This window comes from Manacus candei, unplaced genomic scaffold, assembly GCF_025592945.1.
Source record: "Manacus candei isolate 608988 ecotype Guabito, Panama unplaced genomic scaffold, ASM2559294v1 h1tg000071l, whole genome shotgun sequence".
In the NCBI taxonomy this organism is placed as follows: domain Eukaryota; kingdom Metazoa; phylum Chordata; class Aves; order Passeriformes; family Pipridae; genus Manacus; species Manacus candei.
Window position 1 is genome coordinate 9,507,773 of NW_026138119.1, and position 24,351 is coordinate 9,532,123.

General features: G+C 51.2%; 1 protein-coding gene across 11 annotated transcripts in view; it reads right to left on the reverse strand.

The window, feature by feature from the left end:
• Window positions 1-3,157: 3,157 nt before the first annotated feature.
• The window catches only part of EHMT1 (euchromatic histone lysine methyltransferase 1), a 126,220-nt gene continuing 105,026 nt past the window's right edge, over window positions 3,158-24,351 (reverse strand). For 10 of the 11 annotated variants that reach the window (XM_051807879.1, XM_051807878.1, XM_051807876.1 and 7 more), the window contains 9 exons: window positions 21,225-21,379; window positions 20,273-20,440; window positions 19,748-19,892; window positions 18,735-18,812; window positions 17,379-17,494; window positions 14,595-14,681; window positions 8,105-8,183; window positions 5,772-5,947; window positions 3,158-4,723 (listed from right to left, as the gene is read on the reverse strand). In XM_051807879.1, coding sequence (XP_051663839.1) covers window positions 4,540-4,723; window positions 5,772-5,947; window positions 8,105-8,183; window positions 14,595-14,681; window positions 17,379-17,494; window positions 18,735-18,812; window positions 19,748-19,892; window positions 20,273-20,440; window positions 21,225-21,379 — 1,188 coding nt within the window. In that variant the 3' untranslated portion in view covers window positions 3,158-4,539. Of the gene's footprint in view, window positions 4,724-5,771; window positions 5,948-8,104; window positions 8,184-11,834; window positions 14,322-14,594; window positions 14,682-17,378; window positions 17,495-18,734; window positions 18,813-19,747; window positions 19,893-20,272; window positions 20,441-21,224; window positions 21,380-24,351 lie in introns of those variants that run through there. The other variant, XM_051807882.1, reaches the window with a different exon arrangement.

Below are 24,351 nucleotides of genomic sequence, written 5' to 3' on the forward strand. Positions count from 1 at the left end.
ACCCCATCCCCCCCTGCACCCCGAGCTGGGGGAGGGGGCAGCCCCCCAAAAAGGGCCATCACACCCTGTCCCACAGCTCGGTGCAGACACACTGTGCCACCCCACCTTGGCCTGACTTTCACTGGGGGCATCTGGTGGGAAACAAGAAGGGGAGCAGAGATGTTCCATGTCTGGCAGGAGAGTGGCATCTCCTCTAGCCCTGTGGAACCTGGTGCCCCCTCCCAGCCATGTGGGTGAGGGTGGGATGCTGTGGGATGCACCCCCAGCCCCACACCCCACCTGAGCTCAGCACCCACCACCATCATCCAGCTGCAGTCCCACTCTCCAGGATATCTGGCTGACCATGGGGACATCCCAAAGTGTGCCAAAATCCCTGGGAAAAGGCCAATGAACGACTGAAAGTCTCTCCGCATCTTCAGCAGTGCCGAGGGGAGAAAAGGGAAGCAATCCCCCCGTGCTGGTCACTGCCACGAGCAAACGAGTCCTGGCTGCTCCAGAACAAAGCCTGGAGCTGTAATGCTGTCACTGCACTAAAGGGAGAGAAATACCTCTCACAAACAAAAGCAAAGTCAGGGCTGCAGCCACCTGGGGCAGCCGGGCTGTGCCCTCCTTGGTAAGGAGCCCTCAGGCAGGGAAGGAGCAGCTCGGCCTCGGGGTAAAATACTCCCATTAAAATTGGAGTAGCTTTAGGATGAAGAGGCTCAACAACCCACGGCCACCAGTCAAACGGGGTCAGCAGAGTGGCTGGAGTGGTTTTGCCCACCTCCCCCGACCCCAGAGCCCTCAGATCCACATCGGGGGGAGCAGGAGGCAGCAGTGGCCCTTTAGTCCCCCCCACCCCCAGAGCAGCCTCTGAGCTGGAGCCCCCCAGCACTGCAGAAATGCCTGTTAAAGGAGACCCCCCTTTCCCAGCTCACCCTTCCCTGGGGAAATGTGCTGGGGCATTAACTGTGGATGTTCAGCTTGCAGTTATTTGCACAGAAAAGCAAAGGCATCACCCAAAGGTGCTGGGGGTTACCTGGGACTGTGTTTGACACCCAGGGCCCCCCTCAGGCCACCCCCCCACGTGCCACCCAAAACACCCAGGGGAACAACTGATTTCGGGGAAGTTACACTCAGAGAGCAGATTTCTCTGGGGGGTTTTCCACTTCTCCCCTTCAATTAAAGCCCTTTATTCTCCTTGGAATGTTTAATGACACGACACTGAACTGTGTTACCACAATTAGCCCGCAGTCCAACAGTCCCGACGTGTGAGGGCACGTGGGTGCCCCCGAGGGTCCCGGTGTCCCCGGCAGCTCTGGGTGTTCTGAACGGAAACCTTCGCCATTCCAGAGGCAAAAATCCATCATTTCTCATCAAACAAGCCCATCCCACAGACCCCACAATTTATTGACCACCTCGAGCTGCCTGACTTGTGAGTGAGGAGGACGAGGGCACCCCCGAGGCTCTGCCAGGCAGGGGAGAGGTGGGGGACTGGGTGAGGTAGAGCCCTCCCTGCTCTCCCCCATCCCTGCTGGCATCAGGCCGGGCTTTTCCTCCCCTTTATGAATATTTTTATGAGCTATTGACTGGCAGTGACTCAGAGTGGCTGGTTTTCCTGGGGCTGGGTGATGGGGAGGGCACACGCTGGCTCTGCTTAGTCACGGCAGCCCCACCCACAGCTGGCACTCCTGGGGGGACACCCCTGGTGACACCAAACAGAAATTAAACCCTCCAAGGCCACCCTTGAAGTGTTGGTGAGCCAGGCATTGCTTTATTCTGGCCAGAGACAGGCAGAGAACTGTTCCAGCCACGTGTCCCTCTCAGGACTTCTCGTGCATTTACACATTTACGCAAACAAAGAAATTCAAATGTTCATTGGCTCCAAGTTACACAGTTCTCTTAATTAATTAGTGTAGTATCATTTACTGGCTAATTTGGTCCTCATTCTTTGGTTCTCTTATCATTCTCCCTTAGAGAGTCTCCATCTCATGTCTTTGTTAATCCTCCCTGTATCTTCTGGTGAGTCCAACACGTCGCTGAAAGACCATAAATTTGAGATGTCCAATCTTCATCTCCCTCAGGCTTTGTTTGTTGAAGCTCATCAGAGCCAGTCCAGAGAAACTCGAAGCTTTGGTGGTTTAAAGATCAAACTGACAAGTCTGTGAAAAGAAATCCAGCCACTGGCTGCCGTTAATTAAAAATTTAGGGAAGTTATATCACTTCCAGTACATGGAATTTACAGCCTTTCCAACCAGGACCTGCACCCACAGCACCCCCAAACCCAGCAGAGCCTTGTGCTCCATCACCTCTTCCTATGATGGGAAACATCCCCAGGCTTTGTTCACAGGTAAATTCTCCCCCTCACCCCTTTCCTTGGTATTTTTGATTTAATTTTATTTCATTTCCCCCTGGCAGGGGGATGAAGAGGCATCTTGGGTCCCCCAAAACCTGTGCCAAGCTCAGCCCAGCACTACCCACCCAGCAACTGGAATCCAGGCCCCCAAACTTTAAGACCAAAGGATTATAAATTTTTAAAAATTTTATTTTTTTTTTTTTAATTTTATAAATTTAAAAAACTACCTCAAAATCCCCCAGAATAAGAAGCAAACACAGTCAGGTTGCTTTTCTTTGCAGAAAGGGGTTTTTTTTGCGTTCTTTCTTCATTTTCAAGCTCATGGAGGTGCCACCCCCCACCCTGGTCCATCCCCCCAAGAGACAAAAGAAAAAAAAAAAAGCCAAACTCCTTTTAAAGCACTTTTTTTTTTCTTTTTTTTATTGATTTCATTGAAAACAGAACAAGAAAATGATCAGAGCCAAAAGGCTGCTCCTTTAAAACTGTCAAAAACATGAACAGAAAAAAAATAATAATAATAAACATGATGGCATTATGAATGTTCTAGAAGAGATGAACAAAAAAAAAATAAACAAACTTGTTACTGCACTAATTACAGTATTTAAAGATATATGCAAAAAAAAAAAAAAATTAAGATAATGACCTGCCCAGCCACCACACAAAAGGTGATGGCAAATTTATTCACACTACAATACTAACAATTTAAAAAAAGTTTTGTTTTTTTTTTCCTGCATTTTTATACTAAAATCACTTTGTTCTTTTTATACAATTGATAAGTTTATATTCACGTGGTGAGCAAAAATCACACCAGAATCAGCACCGTTTTGTTTTGTGGTTTCTTTTTGTTGTCATTTTGGTTTTTTTGGTGTTTTTTTTTTCTTTTTTTTTTTTGTGGTGTTTTTATTTTTTTTTTTAATTATTATTATTATTATTTTTTAATTCGCTTTAGTCTTTTAATGCTTGTCCCCAATGTTTCAATAATGGTAAAAAATAAAACAGTCCATTGAAACTTCAGAGCGTGTGACTTAAAAATCAATTGAAGGTGCCCAGGGTTGGGCAAAGTGATGGGAACAGACGAGCTGGTGGCATCTGGGATCTTCTCACCGTGACATGTCCCGTCTGCTCTTCACCCCAGCCAGTCAAGGTTCTCTATAATATATATATCATCCATATTTATCTTTTAAAAAAAGGAAAAAAAACGGCGTTTCCTTAAGGAATTAGTGTCTTGTAAAATCCTCTTCGACCTTCTCTCTCTCTCTCTCTCTCTAAAAACCATTAATGGGACAGGGTGGAAATCCTTCGTGGAGGAACCCAACACTGAGACAGGAGCACAGCCAAGGGTCGTGGGCAGAGCTGGTTTGTAACGGAGAAGGCCCAGGAGGGAGCGGGGTGGGCTCTGCAGAGAGCCAGGGGTTGGAGGGAGCGTGGCTTCCTTCTCATCAGATGAGAGAAAAGCCGTGGGATTTGGGAAGGAAGGAGGGAATTTGTTAGAAAGGCCCCGTCGCTCCTCGGCAAAGGCCCCACCACGACGTCCTGCGAGATGGGGAGGGGGGTGTGTGTGTGTGGGGGGGGGGATTGTTAATTAGAACAAAAAAAAAAAAACAACCAACCAAAAAACCAACCAAACCAACAAAAACCAACCAGCAGAACCTGCCCCGGGGCTGTGCCCAGCAAACCCAGAGCCAGCACCTCCCACTCCCAGAAGCAGAGTCCCAGCAAGTGCTCCCAGTCCGTGACACGCGAGCCGGAGGGGACTCGGGTGAGGATCCACAAGGAGTCGGAGGACGGGCAGCTCTCCTTGGCTCTGACAACACTCATGGTCACACAGGGGGCAGCTCCTGGGGAAATGAACTGCTCCAGCCACCCCTCCACACACCACTGGGAAAACCAGCAGCTTTCCAGGACCAGGGAGGGGAGAACAACATCACGGAGGCGGGATTTGCTTTTCCTTATCCCTCGAGTAACAGTCGGTGGCACAGCCCTAAAAGCGTCTCGAACCCTTGGCTTTCCTTGAGCAGGTTTGGTTTCTTTTTTTTTTTTCTTTTTTTTTTTCCTTTTTTTGTTTGTTTGTTTCGTTTTCTTTTTTTTTTTTCTCCTTTTTTTGTTTCTTTTTTTTTTTCCCCCCCCTCTCTTTTAAATGGAAATTCGGACAGTATGTGAATCTAATAGGGTTAAAAGCAGTCAGTCTCTGGGGAAGCAGAGCCTCAAAAGGGGCCGGCTGCCGTGGCAGAGCTGGTGTCGGGGAGCCCGTTCTCCTGTGTGTCCTGGGCCGAGGTGCTCGCCTGCCGCTGGGCCAGCGCTGAGCTCGAGTGTTTGCACTTGGGTGAACCGCACTGACAGCTGAAGAATTTGCCTTTGATGTCCCAGAACCTGTCCCCGTAGTCAAAGCTGCAAGAGAGACACGGAGAGGGGGTCAGTGCACAGCAGCAGGAGGAGCAAAGAGGGGCCGAGATCAGCACGGCACAATCTGAGGATCACAGACCAGTCTGGGCTGGAAGGGACCTTAAAGATCATCTCATTCCACCCCCTTCTATCTCATTCCATCCCACCTTCCACTAGCCCAGGTTGCTCCAAGCCCCATCCAACCTGGCCTTGGACACTTCCAGGGATGGGGCAGCCACAGCTTCTCTGGGCCTCCCCACCCTCTCAGGGAAGGATTTCTCCCTCTGTCTAACCTACATTTCCTCTCTTTTGTAGAATGGTTTGGGTGGGAAGGGACCTTAAAGCTCATCCTGTTCTAACTCCCTTGCAAAGGGCACAGACACCTTTCCCTAGAGCAGGTTGCATCTCTGTGGTAATAACTCTAGCAGACCAAGAAGTGCTGTTAGTTCTGGGCAACCTATGCCAGGGTCTCACCACCCTCATCTACTGTCTACTCTAATCTAACCCCACCCTCTGGCACTGGGAAGCCATTCCCCCTTGTCCTGTCCCTCCATCCCTTGTCCCCAGTCCCTCTCAGCTCTCCTGGAGCCCCTTTAGGCACCAGAAGGGGCTCTCAGGTCTCCCTGAATCCTTCTCTCCTCCAGGTGAAGCCCCCCAGCTCTCCCAGCCTGGTTCCAGAGCAAAGGGGCTCCAGCCCTTGGAGCATTTCCATGGCCTCCTCTGGACTTGCTCCAGCAGCTCCACGTCCTCCTGCTGTTGTTCCCCAGAGCTGGAGGCAGCTCTCCAGTTGGGATCACTGGAATCCCACCCTGCCCTGCTGCCCACGCTGTGGGATCAGCCCAGCACACAGGGAGGTCTCAGGGCTACAGGTGGAACCCTCCAAGTCACGTCGAGCCTGGGGCTGTGCAAACCTCCAGGGGATGGATCCACCTGTAGGATCCCTGAGGGTGCTGGAGGAAAGGGATGGGGTGAACCAGCTCAGGGGCAGCAGAGCCTTCACCCCTCCACCCAGTGCCCTTCCCCAGGGTGGCAGGCAGGCCCTGGCAGCACCTACCCAATCTCCTCTCCAGCCTCTATGTGCCTGGTGCTGAAGAAGGCGATCCTGGGGAAGCGAAGGTCCTGGTGGGACATGAACACCCGCACCGGGATGAGGTTGGGCTCACAGAGGTGGTTGATGAAGCGGCTGATGTTGCCATAGAAACGGGCATCTATGCAGTACACCTCTCCATCCTGCAGGAGAAACGTGGCACCTTGCATTAGAGGAGGTGAAATTTGGGATCGTCGCTGCTCTTTGATACATGAAAACAAACGATCTTACCCTGGAGAACTTCAAGAGGAACAACCACAGCAGGACACCCAGTGTGGGTTTAAAGGGACTGAAAACACACACACATACACACTTTTATATGCAACAGTACCCTGACAACGCAGTTTTCTGCACAGCACTCTACCCCCACAAGCTCAAAGACCCGTCACAGTGCCCGTGACACTGCCTGGCACACCAGTTCTCCCAGCCCTGCCCTGCCCAAGCACCAGTTTGGCACAGTGGGATTGATGCTCAATGCAGACACACTGTCACCAGCCACTGGATGGAGGAACAGGCATCTGTTCTGTCCTCTAACTGAACATGACAGCCAGGAAACACAAAGCCAGAGCCTCAAGAAAACACAGGGTTTTGCAGATAAGAGTGAAAGTGAGAACACAGAAATTCCCTTTCCAGCGAGCCCGGAGAGCAGTAATACTTTGTTTTCCTTAAAAATAAAAGAACCCCCCTCAGGGCTTTTTTTTTGAATCCAGCAGAGAATGACTGTGCAAAGCAGAGACTTTAATTACAGAAGGTAATTTCAGTTGCAAAGAGGCCAAAAGCAAAAGGATCCATTAGTGGTGCTCCAAGTCCCTTTTGGGAAGGCACCTCGGGCTCGTTGATGGCTGAGCTGTGCCAGGTCACACCACCAGGAGCCCATCACAGCAACGGGGGGGATATCACCCCCCATGGGCCTGTATCACACACAGTGTCACCAGCTCCAACTGCATAAATAAATAATTCCCAGCACTCCCTCTGTTTCATCCATGGAAATGCCACAGGGGGTGAGGACATCACCCGCTGCCACATCCAGGGATGGGACTGCAGCACCTGGAACAGGGAATGATCAACTTGCACATGGCTCAAGGAACAGGGACAACAGAAATGGCCACCCAACCAGCCTTTCATGACAGCACAAGTCCACTCAGGCCATTCCTTCAAACCCCAGGACCCCAAGGCCCTTCCAGGGTTGGGATTCACACCCTTAGTAATCCCCCATCACTCCAGAGGCCACAGGACCTGCTGGCTCTGCCCTGACCTCCTCTGCCCGGCCCAGTGGGTGGTTTTTAACCATCCCTCAATGACTTGGTGCCTGGTTTTCTACAGATGCTCCACCTTGGTCTCCCCCCTGGCTTCCCTGAAGGCTTCCCAAGAGCCAACACCGGTTCTCCCTCAAGGCAGAGAGCCAGGGCTAACCCAAAGGCAAGGCAAGGCCCAGGTGGGCTCATAAATGCACAAACTAGGCTGAAGTCCCTGCTGCTTTTCAACTTCTTAATTACAGTTTGACCCTACTGTTTGCAGACCAACCACCAGACTCTTTATTTATCTCTTTTCAGCTGTTGAATGTGTGTCACTTTAAAAAAAAAAAAGGGCAAAAAAAAAAAATAAAGCAAAGCTCCTCTGCCACAAGCTGGTGACAGAAACAAGACACAGAGTGTTTTACAGCCTTCCTTGGAAGCCACCCTGCTCCTCTGAGACCCCAGCTCACCCTTCTCCTCTTCTTCTTTCCCAAGGGAAGTCTGAAGTTTTAGATTGTACTTTTGAAAGCAATACTTCTGTTCCAAGAGCAGAGCAGTGAGGGAGAGAGAGCAGCAGGACGAGCTTCAAGCCCCTGCCAAGGTACCTGATGGATCCCTTTATGAGTGAACAGGGTTTATTGGGTTTTTTTCAGTCTTTCAGCACATCATTTAATGAAGAGCTCACAGAGCTGGCAACCAACACAGGTGCCAGCCTGCACATACACACGAGGGTACCAAAAACTCAACAACCAACCTCAGGCTGCTCAGAGGGGCTTGTCAGAAGATCATCTTGCATCACATCAGAAGTGGTGTGGGCAGCAGGTGCCACTGTGGCCAGTGCTGCTGGGCTGTGCTGCCACTTTAACCAGCCCTAAGTCTGACCTCAACTACTGTTCCAAGTCTTACCTCAACTATATTTTGCCTGTTTACTGTTTTGAGCGGTTCACTGCTCTCTGCAGACTTTCAGAACATGCTGTACAAGAAGATGGAGGGAAATATTCTCTTTGCTCTTTTGGAGAGGCAAGACCTTGGGACTGTCTCGCTGGACACCTCCAGACACAGTACCTTGTTGTCAAGGTCGAAGAGGTAGGAGTCCTCCTCACGGACGTCTGCCTCGGAGTCGGAGATCAGCTCCCCCACGTACCTGCAGACAGAGCAGGGGCACAAATGAGATCACAGAATCACAGAATCACAAAATCAACCAGGTTGGAAAAGACCTCTGAGATCATGGAGTCCAACCCGTGACCCAACCCCACCTTGTCACCCAGCCCATGGCACTGATGCCACATCCAGGCTCTGCTCAAACCCCTCCAGGGACGGGGACTCCACCCCCTCCCTGGGCAGCCTATTCCAAGGGCTGATCCCTCTCTCTGCAAACAACTTCTGCCCAATGGCCAACCTAAACCTGCCCTGGGGCAGCTCAAGGCTGTGCCCTCTTGTCCTGCTGCTGGTTCCTGGCAGCAGAGCCCAACCCCCCCTGGCTCCCCCCTCCTGGCAGGGAGTTGCAGAGAGTGAGAAGGTCTCCCCTGAGCCTCCTCCTGTCCAGGCTGAGCCCCCCCAGCTCCCTCAGCCTCTCCTCACAGCACTTGTGCTCCAGACCCTTCCCCAGCCTGGTTGCCCTTCTCTGGACCTGCTCCAGCCCCTCCATGTCCTTCCTGAGCTGAGGGGCCAGAGCTGGGCACAGCACTCCAGGGGTGGCCTCACAGGGGCAGAATCCCCTCCCTGCTCCTGCTGCCACACTGTTCCTGAGCCAGGCCAGGATCCATTGGCCCTCTTGGCCACCTGGGCACCCCTGGCTCATGTTCAGCTGCTGTCAGTCAGCACTCCCAGGTCCTTCCTGCCTGGCCCTGTCCCCCCACTCTGTCCCCAGCCTCTAGATGCTCAAGCTTGGGTTTAAACACCTCTTTCTGGGAAGAGGGAAAGAAAGGGGTCCAGCCCAGCCACAGATGGCAACCACAGCCTCAGCAGTGCTGGTCAGCCCTGAGCTACCCGGGCAAACAGAGCTCTGCCAGCTTAAACCTGGCTCCAGACTCCAGCTTTTCAGGGCAACACTTTCAATATTAAAAATGAAGTCTTACTTCCAACAGAATTTATATTTTTCCTGAGAACTATGTTTCCATTTGCAAATCTCTTTGTTGGCCAAGATCAACACATTAACCAAATTCTACTCACGTTCCTGGTCAGACTCAGGCTCTCCCACAACCCCTGCAGTGCTTGTGCTGTTCACATCCCAAAGCAAAAGGTTTGTGTCTGCCCTTCCTGTTATTTCCAGACTATCCTGACCAATTACAAAGGCTTCATACCTTAAAAAGGTTTGTTTTAAAAAAGTCTTAGGTCTAACCTAACCTGACAGGATCCCTGGAAGGATTTTTGGCTTCTTTCTCAGTCCCTCTTGAACCAGAATAAATCCAAGCTGTGATCCCAGCTACAACCACCTTGCTGTGAAACCAGGTACGAGGCAGTAACGAGCAGGTCCTCCAAGGAGCTTGAAGCAGAAGCTGCTTAGGCTGGGCTTGCTGAGAAGGATTAAATACCCCCCTCAGAGAGGTGCTGGGTGTGGTGCAAACCCTCTTGTTGCAGGGGTCACCACATCTGTCTCCATTTTAAACAGTTTTGGACTGTTATGGTTCGACCCTTCCTGTCCTGACCTGCTTGTGATCAAAGTAAGAGACACAGAGGAGATGACAAAGCAGCAACAGCACAGCAGGTTTTCAAGTGTCCAAGGCCAGGTTGGACAGGGTTTGGAGCAACCTGGTCTAGAGGAAGGTGCCCTGCCCATGGCAGGGGGTGGAACCAGATGATCTCTAAGGTCCCTTCCAACCCAAATCAGTCTGGGATTCTATGATTTTGGCATGTAAGTCTTCCCAGCCTGCAATAAAACACTAATTAATTATAAGCAAAGGATTCACACTAGGAATAAATATTATCTAATATAAAGATAAATATAAACATTCTTTGCAGCATCAACAGAATTCCACGCCCAGCAGCCACACTCACACTCCTCTGCAGCTCTGAGGCACATTCCAAGTGTTAACCAAGCATCTCCAATCCCCCTGTGGCTCAAGGCAGCATTTAACTGTGAGCTGGGGAGGAGCAGAGCCACGAAACACGAACCTGGAGAGGACCCACAGGCTCTGTGATGAGGGATCATTTGGCTGCAGTTCCCAAGCCTGAGTGATGTGGCCAAGCTGCTCTGCCAGAGCAGAGGCTGCAGCCACACATGAGCCTCCTGTTTGCCCTCCCTGCATCCTGTTATTTATAAAGCACTCCTGTAAGGCTGCAGCATTACTGGAAGTCACAAGCTCCTTGGTGACCTGAAGCAGAGGAAGGTGATGGCCAGAGAGGGAGGAAAATGGTTGTGGCCTGGCCCAGCAGCAGCTGAGAAGAGCTGAATAATGCTGGCCAGAGAGGCTCCCTGCTCAGGGACAGCCACGGCAGGTTTAGAATTCCATGAAATAAAATACCACAATCTAATTAAAAATTGTTGGTTTGATGCTCCATTAAAGACTATTCCTGTGACTCATTTCCTTTCCAAGACTGTTTACAGATACAAATGGTTCTCTGATTTTCCAGGTCCAAAGTCAGGGAAGGATGTGCAAGAGGTACCCAAAAAAGAGCAGGAGCAGCAGCCCCTTTATTTAAGAACTCCTGTGGTCAAACCAGAGTCTTTCTTCCCAGCAAGATGTTCAGCACAGTGATGGCAAATAACTCCACCCCAGAGCTTTACACGGGCACTCATCACCACTCAATCAGGTTGATTGAGGACTCGACTTAGGCTGGAATTGATGATCTTGGAGGTCTTTTCCAACCTTAACATTCTGTGATCAGAGCACACTCCAGGGAAAAATCAAGAGCAATAAGAATTCAGTCCACAGGCTCCAGTGTTTTCCATGGGATGTGGGAGACAGGACACCTGGGGCTTCTCTGGCTGAAGGTGTGGCTAAAATACCTGGTTTGATGCAGATCTTCCTAAGCATCACTGTAAAAGAAATTAAATATCCAAAACCCACTCAATGGATGCGAAAGGAACAGACCAGATCCTCACAAACCTCTGGTTTCTGCATCCCACTAATTCCCAGGCTCTCCAACAAAAGCCAGCTCCAGCTGGGCCATTTCCAGAACGAGCAGTTCCACCACCTACCAACTAAGGATGAACAGAACAGATCCAACACAACCCACAGCAACATCAGCAACAGGGTGAGCAACAGCAGCTTCTGAGCAGCAACAGATCTGGAGGCCAGGGAGAAACCTGCACACAAACACCCCCCTGAGCATCTGCAGAGCCTCCCATCTCCATGGGAGCCCAGCAGGGCTGGGAGGTGACACTGCCACGTGTCCCTCACTGAGCTGCTGCTTCCAGGATGCACTGAAGGGTCCCCAGGCTGGTACAGAACCACAGAATCATCCAGGTTGGGAGAGACCTTCGAGATCATTGAGTCCAACCATCAGTCCAGCACTACCACAATCACCCCTAAACCATGTCCCCAAGTGCCCCATCCAGACACCTTTGGAACACTTCCAGAGATGGTGACTCCACCACCTCCCTGGGCAACTTCTTCTAAAACCTGACCACTCTTTCCACAAAAAATCTTTACTAATATCTGATCTGAACCTCCCCTGGTGCAAGTTGAGCCTATTTCCCCATGTCCCTTCACTTGAGACATGGCAGAAGAGCCCGACCTCCCCCAGTTTCCCCCTCCTGTCAGGGAGTTGCAGAGTCAGAAGGTCCCCCCTGAGCCTCCTTTTCTCCAGGCTGAGCCCCCCCAGCTCCCTCAGCTGCTCCTGCTGCTCCAGCCCCTTCCCCAGCTCCATTCCCTTCCCTGGACACGCTCCAGCCCCTCACTGTCTATTTTGTCATGAGGGGCCCAGAACTGGGCACAGCCCTCAAGGTGCCTCAGCGGTGCCAGCACAGGGACGGGCACGGCCCTGGGCCTGCTGGGCACATTATTCTTGATACAGGTCAAGATGCTCTTGGCCTTCTTGGCCACCTGAGTACACCTGGGCTCATGTCACCAGTTGACCAGCACCCCCAGGGCCTTTTTCAGCTTTCCAGCCTGAAGCATTCCATGGGGTTGTTGTGACCCAAGGGCAGGACCCGACACTTGGCCTTGTTGGAACCTCAGCCCATTGGCCTCAGCCCATGGATCCAGCCTGTCCAGATCCCTCTGCAGAGCCTTCCTGCCATCCCACCCTGCTGGATGTCATCTGTGGACCTGCTGAGGGTGCACTCGATCCACTTGTCCAGATCTCATCAATGAAGATGATAAACAGGGCCAGCCCCATTCCTGAGCCCTGGGGAACCCCACTGGTGACTGGTCCCAGCTGGATGTAGCTCTGTTCCCCTCTCTGGGCCCAGCCACTAGCCAGCTTTTCACCCAGTGACCAGTTCCCTTGTCCAGGCCATGAGCAGCCAGTTTCTCCAGGAGATGCTGTGGGAGACAGTGCCAAAGACTTTAAGCCTAGACAGACACACCCACAGCCTTTCCCTCATCTACTGAGCTGTCACTTTGTCACAGAAGGAGATCAGACTGGCCAAGCAGGACCTGCCTTTCACAATCCCATGTTGGTTGGGATCTGGAGCTGCTGGGGGTTCTGGGGAGCCCTGGAGATGATGATGGGAGGACCAGGCCACCGTGCTGGCAGTGCCTGGCTCCCAGCTGCCAAACTGCTCTGAGCTCTGCTCAGGGCTCCCAGAGGGACAGTGTGCAAGCAGGAAAGGGAAAGCATTTTGGGAGTGATTACAGAGAAAAGTTGAAAGGTATCTGAGGTACAGAGCAGGCTGAAAAACAGCACATGTGTAAGGAAGGCACTTACACACAGAAACAGTCAGGACCGACCCTAAAAGTGTGGTGAGAACTATCCAGACCTGCCCCCCATCCATGAAAAGTAACAGAGTAAAGGTCACCCTTACACCAACACAATTATCCTCCCAAAGCAGAGTAACAACCACTGCACAAAGTAACTCAGGGCTCTAATCCAGATGTTTAACACAAAACACTCTTCCAGAAGAGCCAATCCATGTGCAGGCACAGCCCCCGAGCACTGCTGGCACCAGGGCTGCTTTGCCAGAGAGGAGGAAAAGAAGAAATCACATTTACAGGTTTTTGTTCATAAAGAATCACAGGAAGGACGTCAGAGCAGCTGGACTGAGGAGAAGAGGACTTTGACTTGGTGAATGAGCAAATAGAGTTGGTGACTGACAAAATAACATGTGAGAGTGATGGAGTCAAGGAGGAATGCACCTGGGCAAGACATAAATTAGCTCAGCTATTAGTATGCAGCTCATTTAGATAATGAAGACAGTGCCTACCACTGACAGAGTGTCAGCAGCTCCTGGCAAGGGTGGGGGGCAGAGCCAGGCTGTGGTATCTGCACCCCCTCAGCTCCATGTGCTCTACAGTGCACTGCCTGTGCTCATCACACCCCTGGGCTGCCTGTTCACTGCCTGTTCCTCCTGGGTGCTGCCATTCCAGCAGGATTTGCTAAAGTCAGGGCCTTTTTTCTTTGGGAGCAGTTCACTCACAGGCACTGGCTTGTCTCAGGGCACTGAACCAGGGCACTGGGACCTTTGGTGCTTGTGGAAAGCCCTGCATGAGGTCAGACCTGAGACGCTCCCCACAAACAGCAGGTTTTGGCCTTATCTCTAAAAAAACATTTTAGCATCTGGCAGCTCCTAACATGGAAGAAATACTTGGCCCATTCACTGCAGATTTATCTTTTCCTTTATTTTTTCTTCTAAATACTGCAATAATCTTCCTCAATACCCCACCCCAATACCAAAAAGCATCAATAACTAGTTCTTAAAACCCCCAGCACCTACTGTCATGATGGGCACAAGCCCAGCCTTACTGAAAAGGTCTTAACTCACTGAGGTATTGCAATGAAGAAAACACTTCCCAAAATATTTAATAAAGTACATTTACCACTTTAAAGCCTAAAACTGTAGGGTCTGATGGCAGGTTTTTCAGTTGACGTAAATCTGAACATTTTTGGGTTTAATTACTTTATTGAATCGGGGTTGAAACGTGCTTCAGTGTTTTGCTGAATCAGACTAAAGCCAGAGCTGTGACACTGGAAAACCTCTGGAGAAGGCAGGATTGAAACATAAAAAGATCCCACATAAAAAAATAGTTCCAAACTGCCCTGGACGTCCACAGTGACACCTGAGTTGAGCATATTTGCAGCACAATCCAAGTGTGGTTTTCCCCCATCACTTGTGTTTCTGAGGGGTCAGAGCTGAGCACAGATCTTAAAGATGGAGAGGGATGGGAAAAATTCCACCCTATGAGGAAAAGGACAAAGGGAGCAGGAAGTGGAGTCAGAACCCTCTGAGTGAGGGCAGGCAGCTTGGCTTGATACCAGTTTGATTTGTGTGAAAACCTCTCCTTACAGAGGAGGGAACCATCCTGGCCCTCGGGAAGGGATGGGTTTGGGAAGGGGTGGGTTTGGGAAGGGATAGGATTGGGAAGGGATAGGATTGGGAAGGATGAGTTTGGGAAGGGATGGCTTTGGGAAGGGATGGCTTTGCTGAGCCAGTGGAAGCTGAACAACTCACTCGCACACGAAGGTTCCCAGCGGAATGTCCTGCATCGTTCGCACTCCCCAGCCCATCTTTTGTGTCCGGTAAAGCTGCAATCGAGTCCTGGAAGAGAGGAAATGAAGCCACACAGAGACAGACTGAATTTTCATCCAGATGAGCAAAAAACCAGCACCCTTCACCACCACACACTCACAGAGGGTTTTAATATTCACCCTCCGCTGGCATCGTGCGGATGCTCCACTCCCATCGCTGCTCTGAGCTGTGGGAAGATGCTGGGATGGGACCAGCCAGTCCCTTGTCCCTTCCCAGGTGCACAGTGGGGAAGAGGGGACAGGGCTGGATGCTCTGTGTGGTTACACCTTGATGATTTACACGTAGGAAATCAGAATCTCACCAACAGCATTTCTTTCCACCTCCCACAGGGAAGGGGGAAGGGGACTTCAGGCAGCGGAGCTGTGCAGGGAGAGGTGCCAAGGGGGAAGGCAGGGAGCTTACAGGGACTTCAGAACACCTTGTGCTCTGACCCCTCTGCCCTCTGCTGAGGCCAGTGCATTTAGCCATTCCATCATATCCAGCTGCCCTGGCTGAAAGACAAGGAAGAAACGCTGCAACTTGAAACTTCTTGGTGTAATAGCTGCTCTGTGGAATTTTACTGATGGAGTTTATAGGCAGAGAAACAATCCTGTAAGTCATTCTGCCTCGTGCTCAGCCAGAACTTGAGTTAAGTGCAGGATGAACGGTCTCCAGGGCTGGGGAAGGTTTGCTCTGTCCCTGAGGGAACAGAACCCGCTCTCAGCAACGCTGTTATCGGAATAAAGTGAAATCTGATGCTCACCTTAAGTTCACCCTGTTGCTTTTTCCAGCACTTCTCTTTCCCCCACCCATTCCCTCCTGCACTGTCAGCTCAACCCATGGGCTGAATTTTCTCCTATTTGCCCAGAGCTCCTGGAGCCTTCACCAGGGCAAACCATCACAGAATATCACAGATATGGCAAGTTGGAAGGGACTCACAAGGATCATCGAGTCCAACCCTCAGTCCTGCACAGGTTCCTCCCCAGCAGTCACACCCTGTGCCCCAGAGGATCATCCAAACTCTCCTGGAGCTCTGGCAGCCTTGGGGCTGTGCCCACTGCCCTGGGGAGCCTGGTCAGTGCCCCACCACCCTCTGGGGGAAGAACCTTTTCCTGAGATCCAACCTGACCCTGCCCTGACACAGCTCCAGACCATTCCCTGGGTGCTGTCCCTGGTCCCCCCAGAGCAGAGCTCAGGGCCTGCCCCTCCTCTGCCCCTCCCCAGGAAGCTGGAACTGCCATGAGCTCTGCCCTCAGTCTCCTCTTCTCCAGCTGAACACCCCAAGTGCCCTCAGTGTCCTCCCATGGCTTCAAATCAAGGCCCTTCCCCATCCTCGTTGCCTCCTTTGGACACTCTCTAATAGCTTCAGATCTTTGTGGTCCCCCAAACTGCCCCAACATTCCAGGTGAGGCCACCCTAGGTCAGAGCAGAGCAGGACAATCCCCTCCCTCACCCAGCCAGTGATGCTCCTCAGGGGAGTGACTGCCCCATGTTTTGCCTCGTCCCTCAGAGCAGAGCAGAGCCCAGCTCAGGTTGAGGCTCTGCTGTGGGGCAGCAGCAGGACCATGGCTCTGATCCCGGCCTGCCAGCTGAGCTGGGCCGGGCTGCCAGCTGGATACGTGTGCGCTGCCGAGCGGAGATGATGTGGAGCACATCTGATCAAGGCAGCACTGAAAGTGGAGCAGCAGCACCCCTGTGGCAGCTGCAGCCCCACAGCAGGAGCCTTCCCTGCTGCCTCCCCAGGGACTGTGAGCAGGCTCTGCCCAGCTCCTGACCCAGCCTCCCGGCAGAGCTGCTCTCCCCGACTCACGGTTGGGTTTCCAACCCTTCCCAACTTTCAGAAAAACCCCTCAGCAAGGCAGAAAAAAAATGCAAAAGCAACAGCTCTAGCTGTGCAGCTCCTAAATAAACACCCACAGAGGCACTGGAGCTCAGGAGCTTGGCAGGGAAAACCAGAGAGAGGCAAAGTTCTGTGGAAACACGTCGAGCTTTTCCCTCACTTATTTTTAACGTCGCAAAATGTCATTGAAACTACAAAGCTTGCAAAAAGAGTGCTGTCAGCACTACAAGAAAATTGCAAAAGTCTTTTTTTTTTTTTCTTTCAGTGGGATTCCTTTGAACTTAGTGCAGTGGCAAACTCCTCCATAGCAGAGGTTCAAACCAAAACAGGCACTAAAATCCCAGTGGTCTAAGCTGCAGCACCAAGGCCAACGGGTATTCAGGTATCCAAGTCAGGGGCAGTCATGCCAATAACTTGGGAATTTTAAGCAGCCAAGTTTAGGCACACTGGCCTGTATTTCTAATCTAGAATGCTGACTTACAGGATCCTCTAAATTAACTGCTCTGCAGTTCTGTTGCTCTCATGTTCCTCTCAGCTCTCCACCTGAGCCATCACACCTGGGCTGTTCATGCAAACCCACAAGCCAATTCCACGTTTTATGGTCAGGTTGATGAAAGAATGCCACAGTTCCCACCTGATGGTGACACTGGCATGGTGCAAACATTAATTGAGATATTAATTGAGCTCATCAAGCCACTGCTGCTTCATTCCCACTGTCAGCACATGGGAACAGCACTGTGTGGTGGCTCCTGCCCCAACTTCGGCCTCACCTCAGCAAGTGCTGGCTTTTGGGGGTTTATGGGTGAGCTGAGACTAGAGAGCCAGAAAGCTCATGAGTTTGGTGTTGGCCCTGCTGAGATAAGCTGGGTTTGGATCCTCCTTCTCACCTGAGCCCGTTCTGCACCACCCTGTTCCTGCAGGTTCTCCAGCAGGAGCACGCGTGGTTACACTCGAAGATCAGGGGGGGCTCAGCCATGTTGAACTCGGGCAGGAGTCGGCCATCCTGAGGGAGAGAGGCAGCCAAGACTGGGTTAGTTAATCCTGGGACCCCTCCAAACCAGAAAAACAAGAGCAGAAATACCCTGAGTATAAAAACAGGCCAGAGAACCCCCAGGTAGGGTCACGTCCCCAAAACCACCACCAGACCTGAGCTTCTGCAGTGGTTTTGCTCTTCCCTGTCACCCACAGCAAGAGACCATCTAGATTTTTTCTGCCTGGTATCACCCTGTGCACCACCCAAAAAATATCTCACAGTGCTGTGCAGAAAACTGGTGTGCACATCATCATTATTATCATTTTGCAGCGCTGGAGGGGAGAAGTGGGTGCTTAGTCTGTCTCTGGAATAAAGCCTAAAATTCCAGAGTCCAAGGCCAGTACACACAAGTTCTGTGAACCACATTATCTTCCCAAACAACACCCCCCAAAAAAGTTACAATTCAATTCTTTACCAACATACAGGATTAAGGAAGCGACAGATGCGATTTATCATTTTTAACAAATTTGGCTTTTAAGCCTTGAAAGATGTAATCACCTCTTAACATGTAGATAAAATGGCTACAAAGCAAAGAACCAACATTCCCCCCCCGGGAGAAACCTGCAGAGATTCACAGAACTTCTGATCTGAGCAGCACCTGCCCAAATATGAACCTCAAAACCTCCCGGGAGGGTTGAACACATTTACCCAAACCAAACCTGGCTTCTGGCAATGTGGCAGTGAAAACATCTTTACTTTGCCTTTATCCAGAAGGATCACAAGAAATAAAAGCAGGCCAAAAAAAAAAAAGCATTTCTCTCTGCTCCCCTCCCCTTGTTTACATATTCCAACACTCCCCATGTTGCTCTGAAATGGAAGCTGATTTCACGCCTGGATTATTAAATGCTCCCCATCACATGGGTGTAATTAATGGCTCAGTTGGCATGAGAGTAACACAAATAAATAACACAGCAAAAGCTGCCCTGAGCACACATTTTGTGTTATCACATAGGTCTCAGAGCTGAGACTACACTTTAAGCATTTTAAGTCAAGAAGAAATAGAATCCCAGAATGGTTTGGTTGGGAAAGGACCTCAAAGCTCATCTCATTCCAACCCCTGGCCGTGGGCAGGGACACCTTCCACTAGTCCCATCCAACCTGGCCTTGAGTTGTGCAAGGAGGTGTTATAAAGGCACCATTATAAACCCAGAATTGGGCCAAGCTCAGCTCTCAGCCCCAAGTTTGAGCCAGGAGGAAGGGCTGTGCTCACCTTGTCATACCAGCAGCGCATGCTGAGCTGGCCACACATGCAGTTACTGGAGGAGCAGTCGTCTATGCAGACACAATACTGCAAGAGAAGCAAAGGGTTAACTCCACACCACTCCCACAGCTGAAACAGCAGCTTCTGTCACTGGGTCAGGGAGGAAACCACAAGTCATGGCCTTCTCCTCAGCCAGAAAGACAAGCAGCTTCATCATCCAGAGGCATTTTGACTCCATTATTTATTCTGTGAGCAGTGAGCACCAAAGGACTCCGGGTACAGGGAAGGATCTCATCCTGAGCCAGTTCCATGGCTCAGGAGAGGATGTCCCCCTGTCACCAACCCTCCTCCATGCCCTATGAGCTGTTCTCCACACTTGAGGACAAGGAGAGCTCCAAGGAGGGACCAGAGCTGGGAGATGATGCACCACAACATGCTGTCTCAGTCCTCCCCTGCTGCTTCCCGCTTCCCACACGGGCTCTCCAGCTGGCTGCTTCCCCAGCACTCCCCAAGCCAACACAGTCCCACCACCAGCTGCTGCACAACAGGGATTGGGCTTGGGAAGTTCACTTCAGCCACCTCAGGGCTGTGCCCAGAGAGGGATCACCCTCATCCCACCTCTGCTTCCACCACCCAGCCCTTCCAGGACTTCAGTGTCACAGCAAAGGCCTTGGCCTGGATGCTGCAGGCAGTGGGCAGGCAGCATGAGAGACTCTCCCAACAAATCCCTGACTCTCCAGACTCAGAACACAGGACAAGGATAAACAGGAGTCACATCAGCCAACAGCAGATGGCCAGTGCCACAGCACACAGCTGAACACAGAGCTTGGCTTAAGCCTCCAAACTGAAGAAAATAAGAATCCCATCTCCTAAATCAAGAGCTGGAGGTGAGGAATACAGGCTTAGCTGGAATTTGATGGCAGTATCAGGACTAGACACTCCCATTTTAAGTTCCAAACCCACTGGAAGGAGCTGTACCTCTGAATGCACACACCAGAGCAGGGGGACACACAATCCCTCACCTGTAAATGAGTGATGTTCCTGTCAATGTCCATCGGGGAGGTGACACAGTTCTGGGAAACGTATTTGTAGTTGCTGGGACAGGGCTCGCTGTCCACGGAATTGACACAGGGGATCGGGATGCGCTCGTAACCCCGGGCAATGTCCCTGCCAGGGGAGAGAGAGCTGTCACCCAAGGAAAGCCCTCCCAAACAAGGCATTCAAATGCCATCCTGGGGCAGAATTACTGTTTTTGATCACTGAGCACTCCAAGCCTAAAAGCAACCCAGACCAGAACGGGGTTCACGTTTTCCCACAGCCTTACAGACTGTTCTTTGTGCTTGTGAAAATTTCCACTCAGAGGATGAATTTACAAACTGTGGTCTGAATCAGCACGTGCTTAGTTCTTGCTGAGCTCAAACTGACCTTCACACCAGTTCAAAAAGCTAATCCTGCACTTGCAGTCCTTTCTTAAACCAGAGCCCCGGCCTGTCCCCGTGCAAGGGCTCAATTTCATGACCCAAAATCAAAGCCAGCCCTATTCTCACCTGCTCACCACCTTCTCTATCTGGGCAGGCTTCTCAGTGGATGATTCTTTGAGAGTCTTGTTCATCTGTAGGGCCACCCAGACCTGAGAGTTAAGGCTGGAGCACTGGAGCGGAGTCTCACCCTCCTTGTTCTTTAAAGTGACATCCGAGCCACGGGAGAGAAAGAGACTGCAAAACAGCAAGGAAGGATCAGGATTCCCCAAGGGAAACCATGCAAGGGGAAAACAAGCTGAATCACATCCTCCAGCCAGCCCTTAGGGGACAAGGAAGAGTCTGTAGTAGTGAATAATCACCTGAGTGTTCTGTATTAAGCATGGTTCAGGGGATCCTTCTACGTGAAGGCGCTGGCAGAAGCCACAGACTGGAGCTCTGGGCACTCATGAGAGCTCTGGGCCAACCTCGCCCTGCTTCAGGCATGACAGGTACCCTGCTGGTACCAGCCTAACTTCAGCCAGGCTTGAAACTCTCTCTGGCAGGGAAAGATATGGGGTGGGAAGAGCAGGCTGGAAATGGAAGAGTCCCACAGGAAACTGGTGTTGGACTCGGCCCTTGTTTATACTCACCAGCCTCTGGGGAGTACACATGATGGCTTTATTCAGAGCAGGGATGAAGCAAAGGAAAAGCCCTGTTACCATATCATGCCAGGCTAGTTGTGGGGGAAAAAAAAGCTTTAATCAAGGAAGTCTGACACCTTCGTGCTGGGAAGCCCATGCTGAGCACAGCCCCTCTGCCCAACACTCCAGGAACACTCCACGTTTTCCAACCAGCTCTGGCAGCCGCTGTACCTGGACCCATCTCCCCTGGGAGCAGGGGAGAAACAAGCCACCCATCCCAATCCTGGTCTGTGCTTAAAAGCCAAGGGCACTTCAGAGGCTCTCCTGAGCTGGCCAGAAGGCCCCCAGGCAGGCAGGAGCAGGCAGGAGCAGGCAGGGGCAGGGAGGGCTGTACTTACACCACGCACTCGTAGCGGTTCTCTCGGGCTGCGATGTGCAGGGGCGAGTCCCCGTGGATGTTCACGGCGTGTAGGTCACACTTAGCTGCCAGCAGGATCTCTGCTATGTCCACACAGCCAGAAAAAGCAGCCCAGTGCAAACAAATGTTTTCCTCCTGGAGGGGAAAGAGCACAGAGCAGAGGCTGTTTAGTGTTTTAGAACCCCATCGCTTTGGGACGTCACCTTCCTTAGCTCTACACCTGCAGCCTTCAACATGGGCTTGCAGCCTCCATCCCCACACTGCTCCTCCTGGCTGGGAATGCCAGGGTGGACAGGGAAACCTCCATGTAGCCAAGGAGGGAGTTCTCACTCCATCTGCCTCCACACACCGAGGACGGGGAGGCTGCACACGCAGCGATCCGTCACCTTCCTCACACGCACAGGCAACTCGTCTGTCTCTGAGCCACAAACCAATCTGGATCAATCCATGAGAGGTGCCAGACACGAACAAACATGCTAGAAAAGGCTGGAAGCTGAGCTTCCCCAGCCCAGACAGACAGGAAAGCCAGCGTGTCTCCCAGGGCTACAAAATTAAAGAGAAAAAGAGCACGCAGGGTATGTGAAGGTGCTGGAAAGAGAAGCACAAGCCACAGGGAAAGCAATCAATCTGACTCCAGGCATCTCTTAAATACTGTATGTACTCATCTCTCACTAGCAGCACTAGAAATAGCTGAACACTCATCTTTGGGAGGGAGATATTTTAAGCAATGATACTCTGTTTTCTGTTACAGTGCAATTTGCAGCACACGTCGATCCCATCCCCATGACAAGCTCTAAAGACATCGATTACAACAGTGCAATCATAGTAATGATCCCCTCACTTTTCTCCTTTTTTTTTTTCTTTTTAGAGCAAAAACAAAGCATATGTTTTAGTCATTACCACTTTACTTAAGATCTTGCCTTAAATGGGGAGGTATTGGCTGTACAAGGGAGTGGGGAGAGCGTTTTCTACACGGCTCCTGCCTCCCGTTATGGTACCATCCAGAAAAAAACCCTGATCACATCACATACCAAACTACAGAAAAAAATTCATCCTGTGGGTTGCACCCACAGGCTGCTGCTCAGACAGGTTACAGACCTCTGGACTCGCTGCTCTGCCCCTGCCTAACAGCAGCATCATCCCAGTCAAAAGCATTTCTCCCAGAGAATGATGCTTTCCAGCAGAAGTGACATTGCTCCTTACTGACTGTCCATCAGGAGACACCAACTGCAGGGACAGGATGGATATGTGATACAAACAGCTGCTAAGAGCTTTATTTTCTTTCAAATAACTTGTTGACTGGGTCGATTTGATTTTCCTCATGAATGTGTGATCTTGGAGCTGGTAGCAAAAGGCTCCTGTGACAGATCAAATGAGTCAGTTTTGCTCAGAGTCAGCAGTGATGCAACAGCCCAAAAAGCCTCCTCTCGCCTTGCCTTCTGCTTTTAGGAACAGGATTGGATGTGGACCTGCCTGGGAACTCTCTCAGTGTGCTGGTTTTGGCTGGGGTAGGGTTAATTTTCTTCCCAGTGGCTGGAATGGGGCTGTGTTTGGGCTCTGTGCTGAGCACAGGGGTGATGATGTGGTGATAGTTTTGTCCTTGCTGAGCAGCACCTGCACAGAGCCTGTTCTGCCCCTGGTATGGCCACGCTGGGGAGGGGGCTGGGGGGTCTGGGGGAGGCTGGGAGGAGACACAGCCAGGACAGGTGACCCAAACTGACCAAAGGGACATTCCAGACCACATGCCATCCTGCTCAGTGTATAAAATGAGGGAAGAAGAAGGAAGTGGGACATTTTGAGTGATGGTTTATCTTCTCACAGTCACCTTTACACATGACAGGGCTCTTGTGGAGACGGATGAACACCTACCTACTGTCCATGGGAAACAGGGAATGAATTCCCTGTTTTGCTTTGCTTGTGTGTGTGTGGGGGGGGGTTTGCTCTTCCCTTTCCCTATTAAACTGTCTTTATCTCAACTCATGAGTTTTCTACCTTTTCCCCTTCCAATTCTCTCTCCAGTCCTGCTAGTGGGGGAATGAATGAGTGGCTGTGAGGGGCTTGGTGACTGGCTGGGATTAAAATCTTAGAATCATAGAAACACAGAACGGTCTGGGTTGGAAGGGACCTCAAAGGTCACCTTATTCCACCTCCCTGCCATGGGCAGGGACACCTTCCACTATCCCAGGTTGCTCCAAGCCCCGTCCAACCTGGCCTTGAACACTTCCAGGGATGGGGCAAGGCATGACATTAAAGCTACCAAGGAAACCGAGCCCTTCAGACTGGGACAGCAACTCCTCAGGAACAGCTGGAGCCTTTCTGAGCCCCCTGAGACAAACGTGCCAACAGCTTCCCCTGCCAGCACCCAAGACACAAAATGAGGCATTTAGGGAGAGAAATACAAACTTATCTACTCATATCCCTTGGATTAAAAAAGCACTGGGAGCAGTGGACAAGGAAATACAGTGCCAGGAGACATGTTAGAGCATGAGCTGATGGCAGGGCAGGCACTTCACTGGAACAGCTCTGTGCAGAAAGCAGGGAGGCCAGTTACCCTGCCTTAATCAAACTATCTCTCATCTACAGGTCAGAGCCTGGAGCAGCTCCTCACACCTCAGTTCACACCCAAGTGTGCCTTGAAGGCACCTCTGGGGTTTCAATACCCTTAGAGACTGAAAAAAAAACAACCCAGAGTATTAAGAAAAAAAAAAAGACAGGAGCTGTGCTGATACAATGAGTCTCCTGAGGAAACCTGGGGAGAAGGGAGACAGTATCTCCTTTGTATCTTCTCTATTTACTTGGAAATCCCTGGGAAACCAGCTGGCACAGCCTCACACTGGGCCCAGGAGCTCCCAGGCACTCAAGCACTGAGTACACCCCACTGGAGCAGGATTTATGGAGGTGAAGAGTAGGCCAAGAGCCAGCTCCAGCACACTGAGAACACTGCACATGCTCTGCAATGTTCCAGCACACCAGAACACTGACACATGCTCTGTCCACATCAGTGCCTTCGTGCCTGTGATGCCTTGGAAAAGCCAGGCTGGTGATATTTGCTGGCACAGTGTCTGTCCAGTCCACCCAGAAAACACAAGTATGAGCTTATGCCCCTC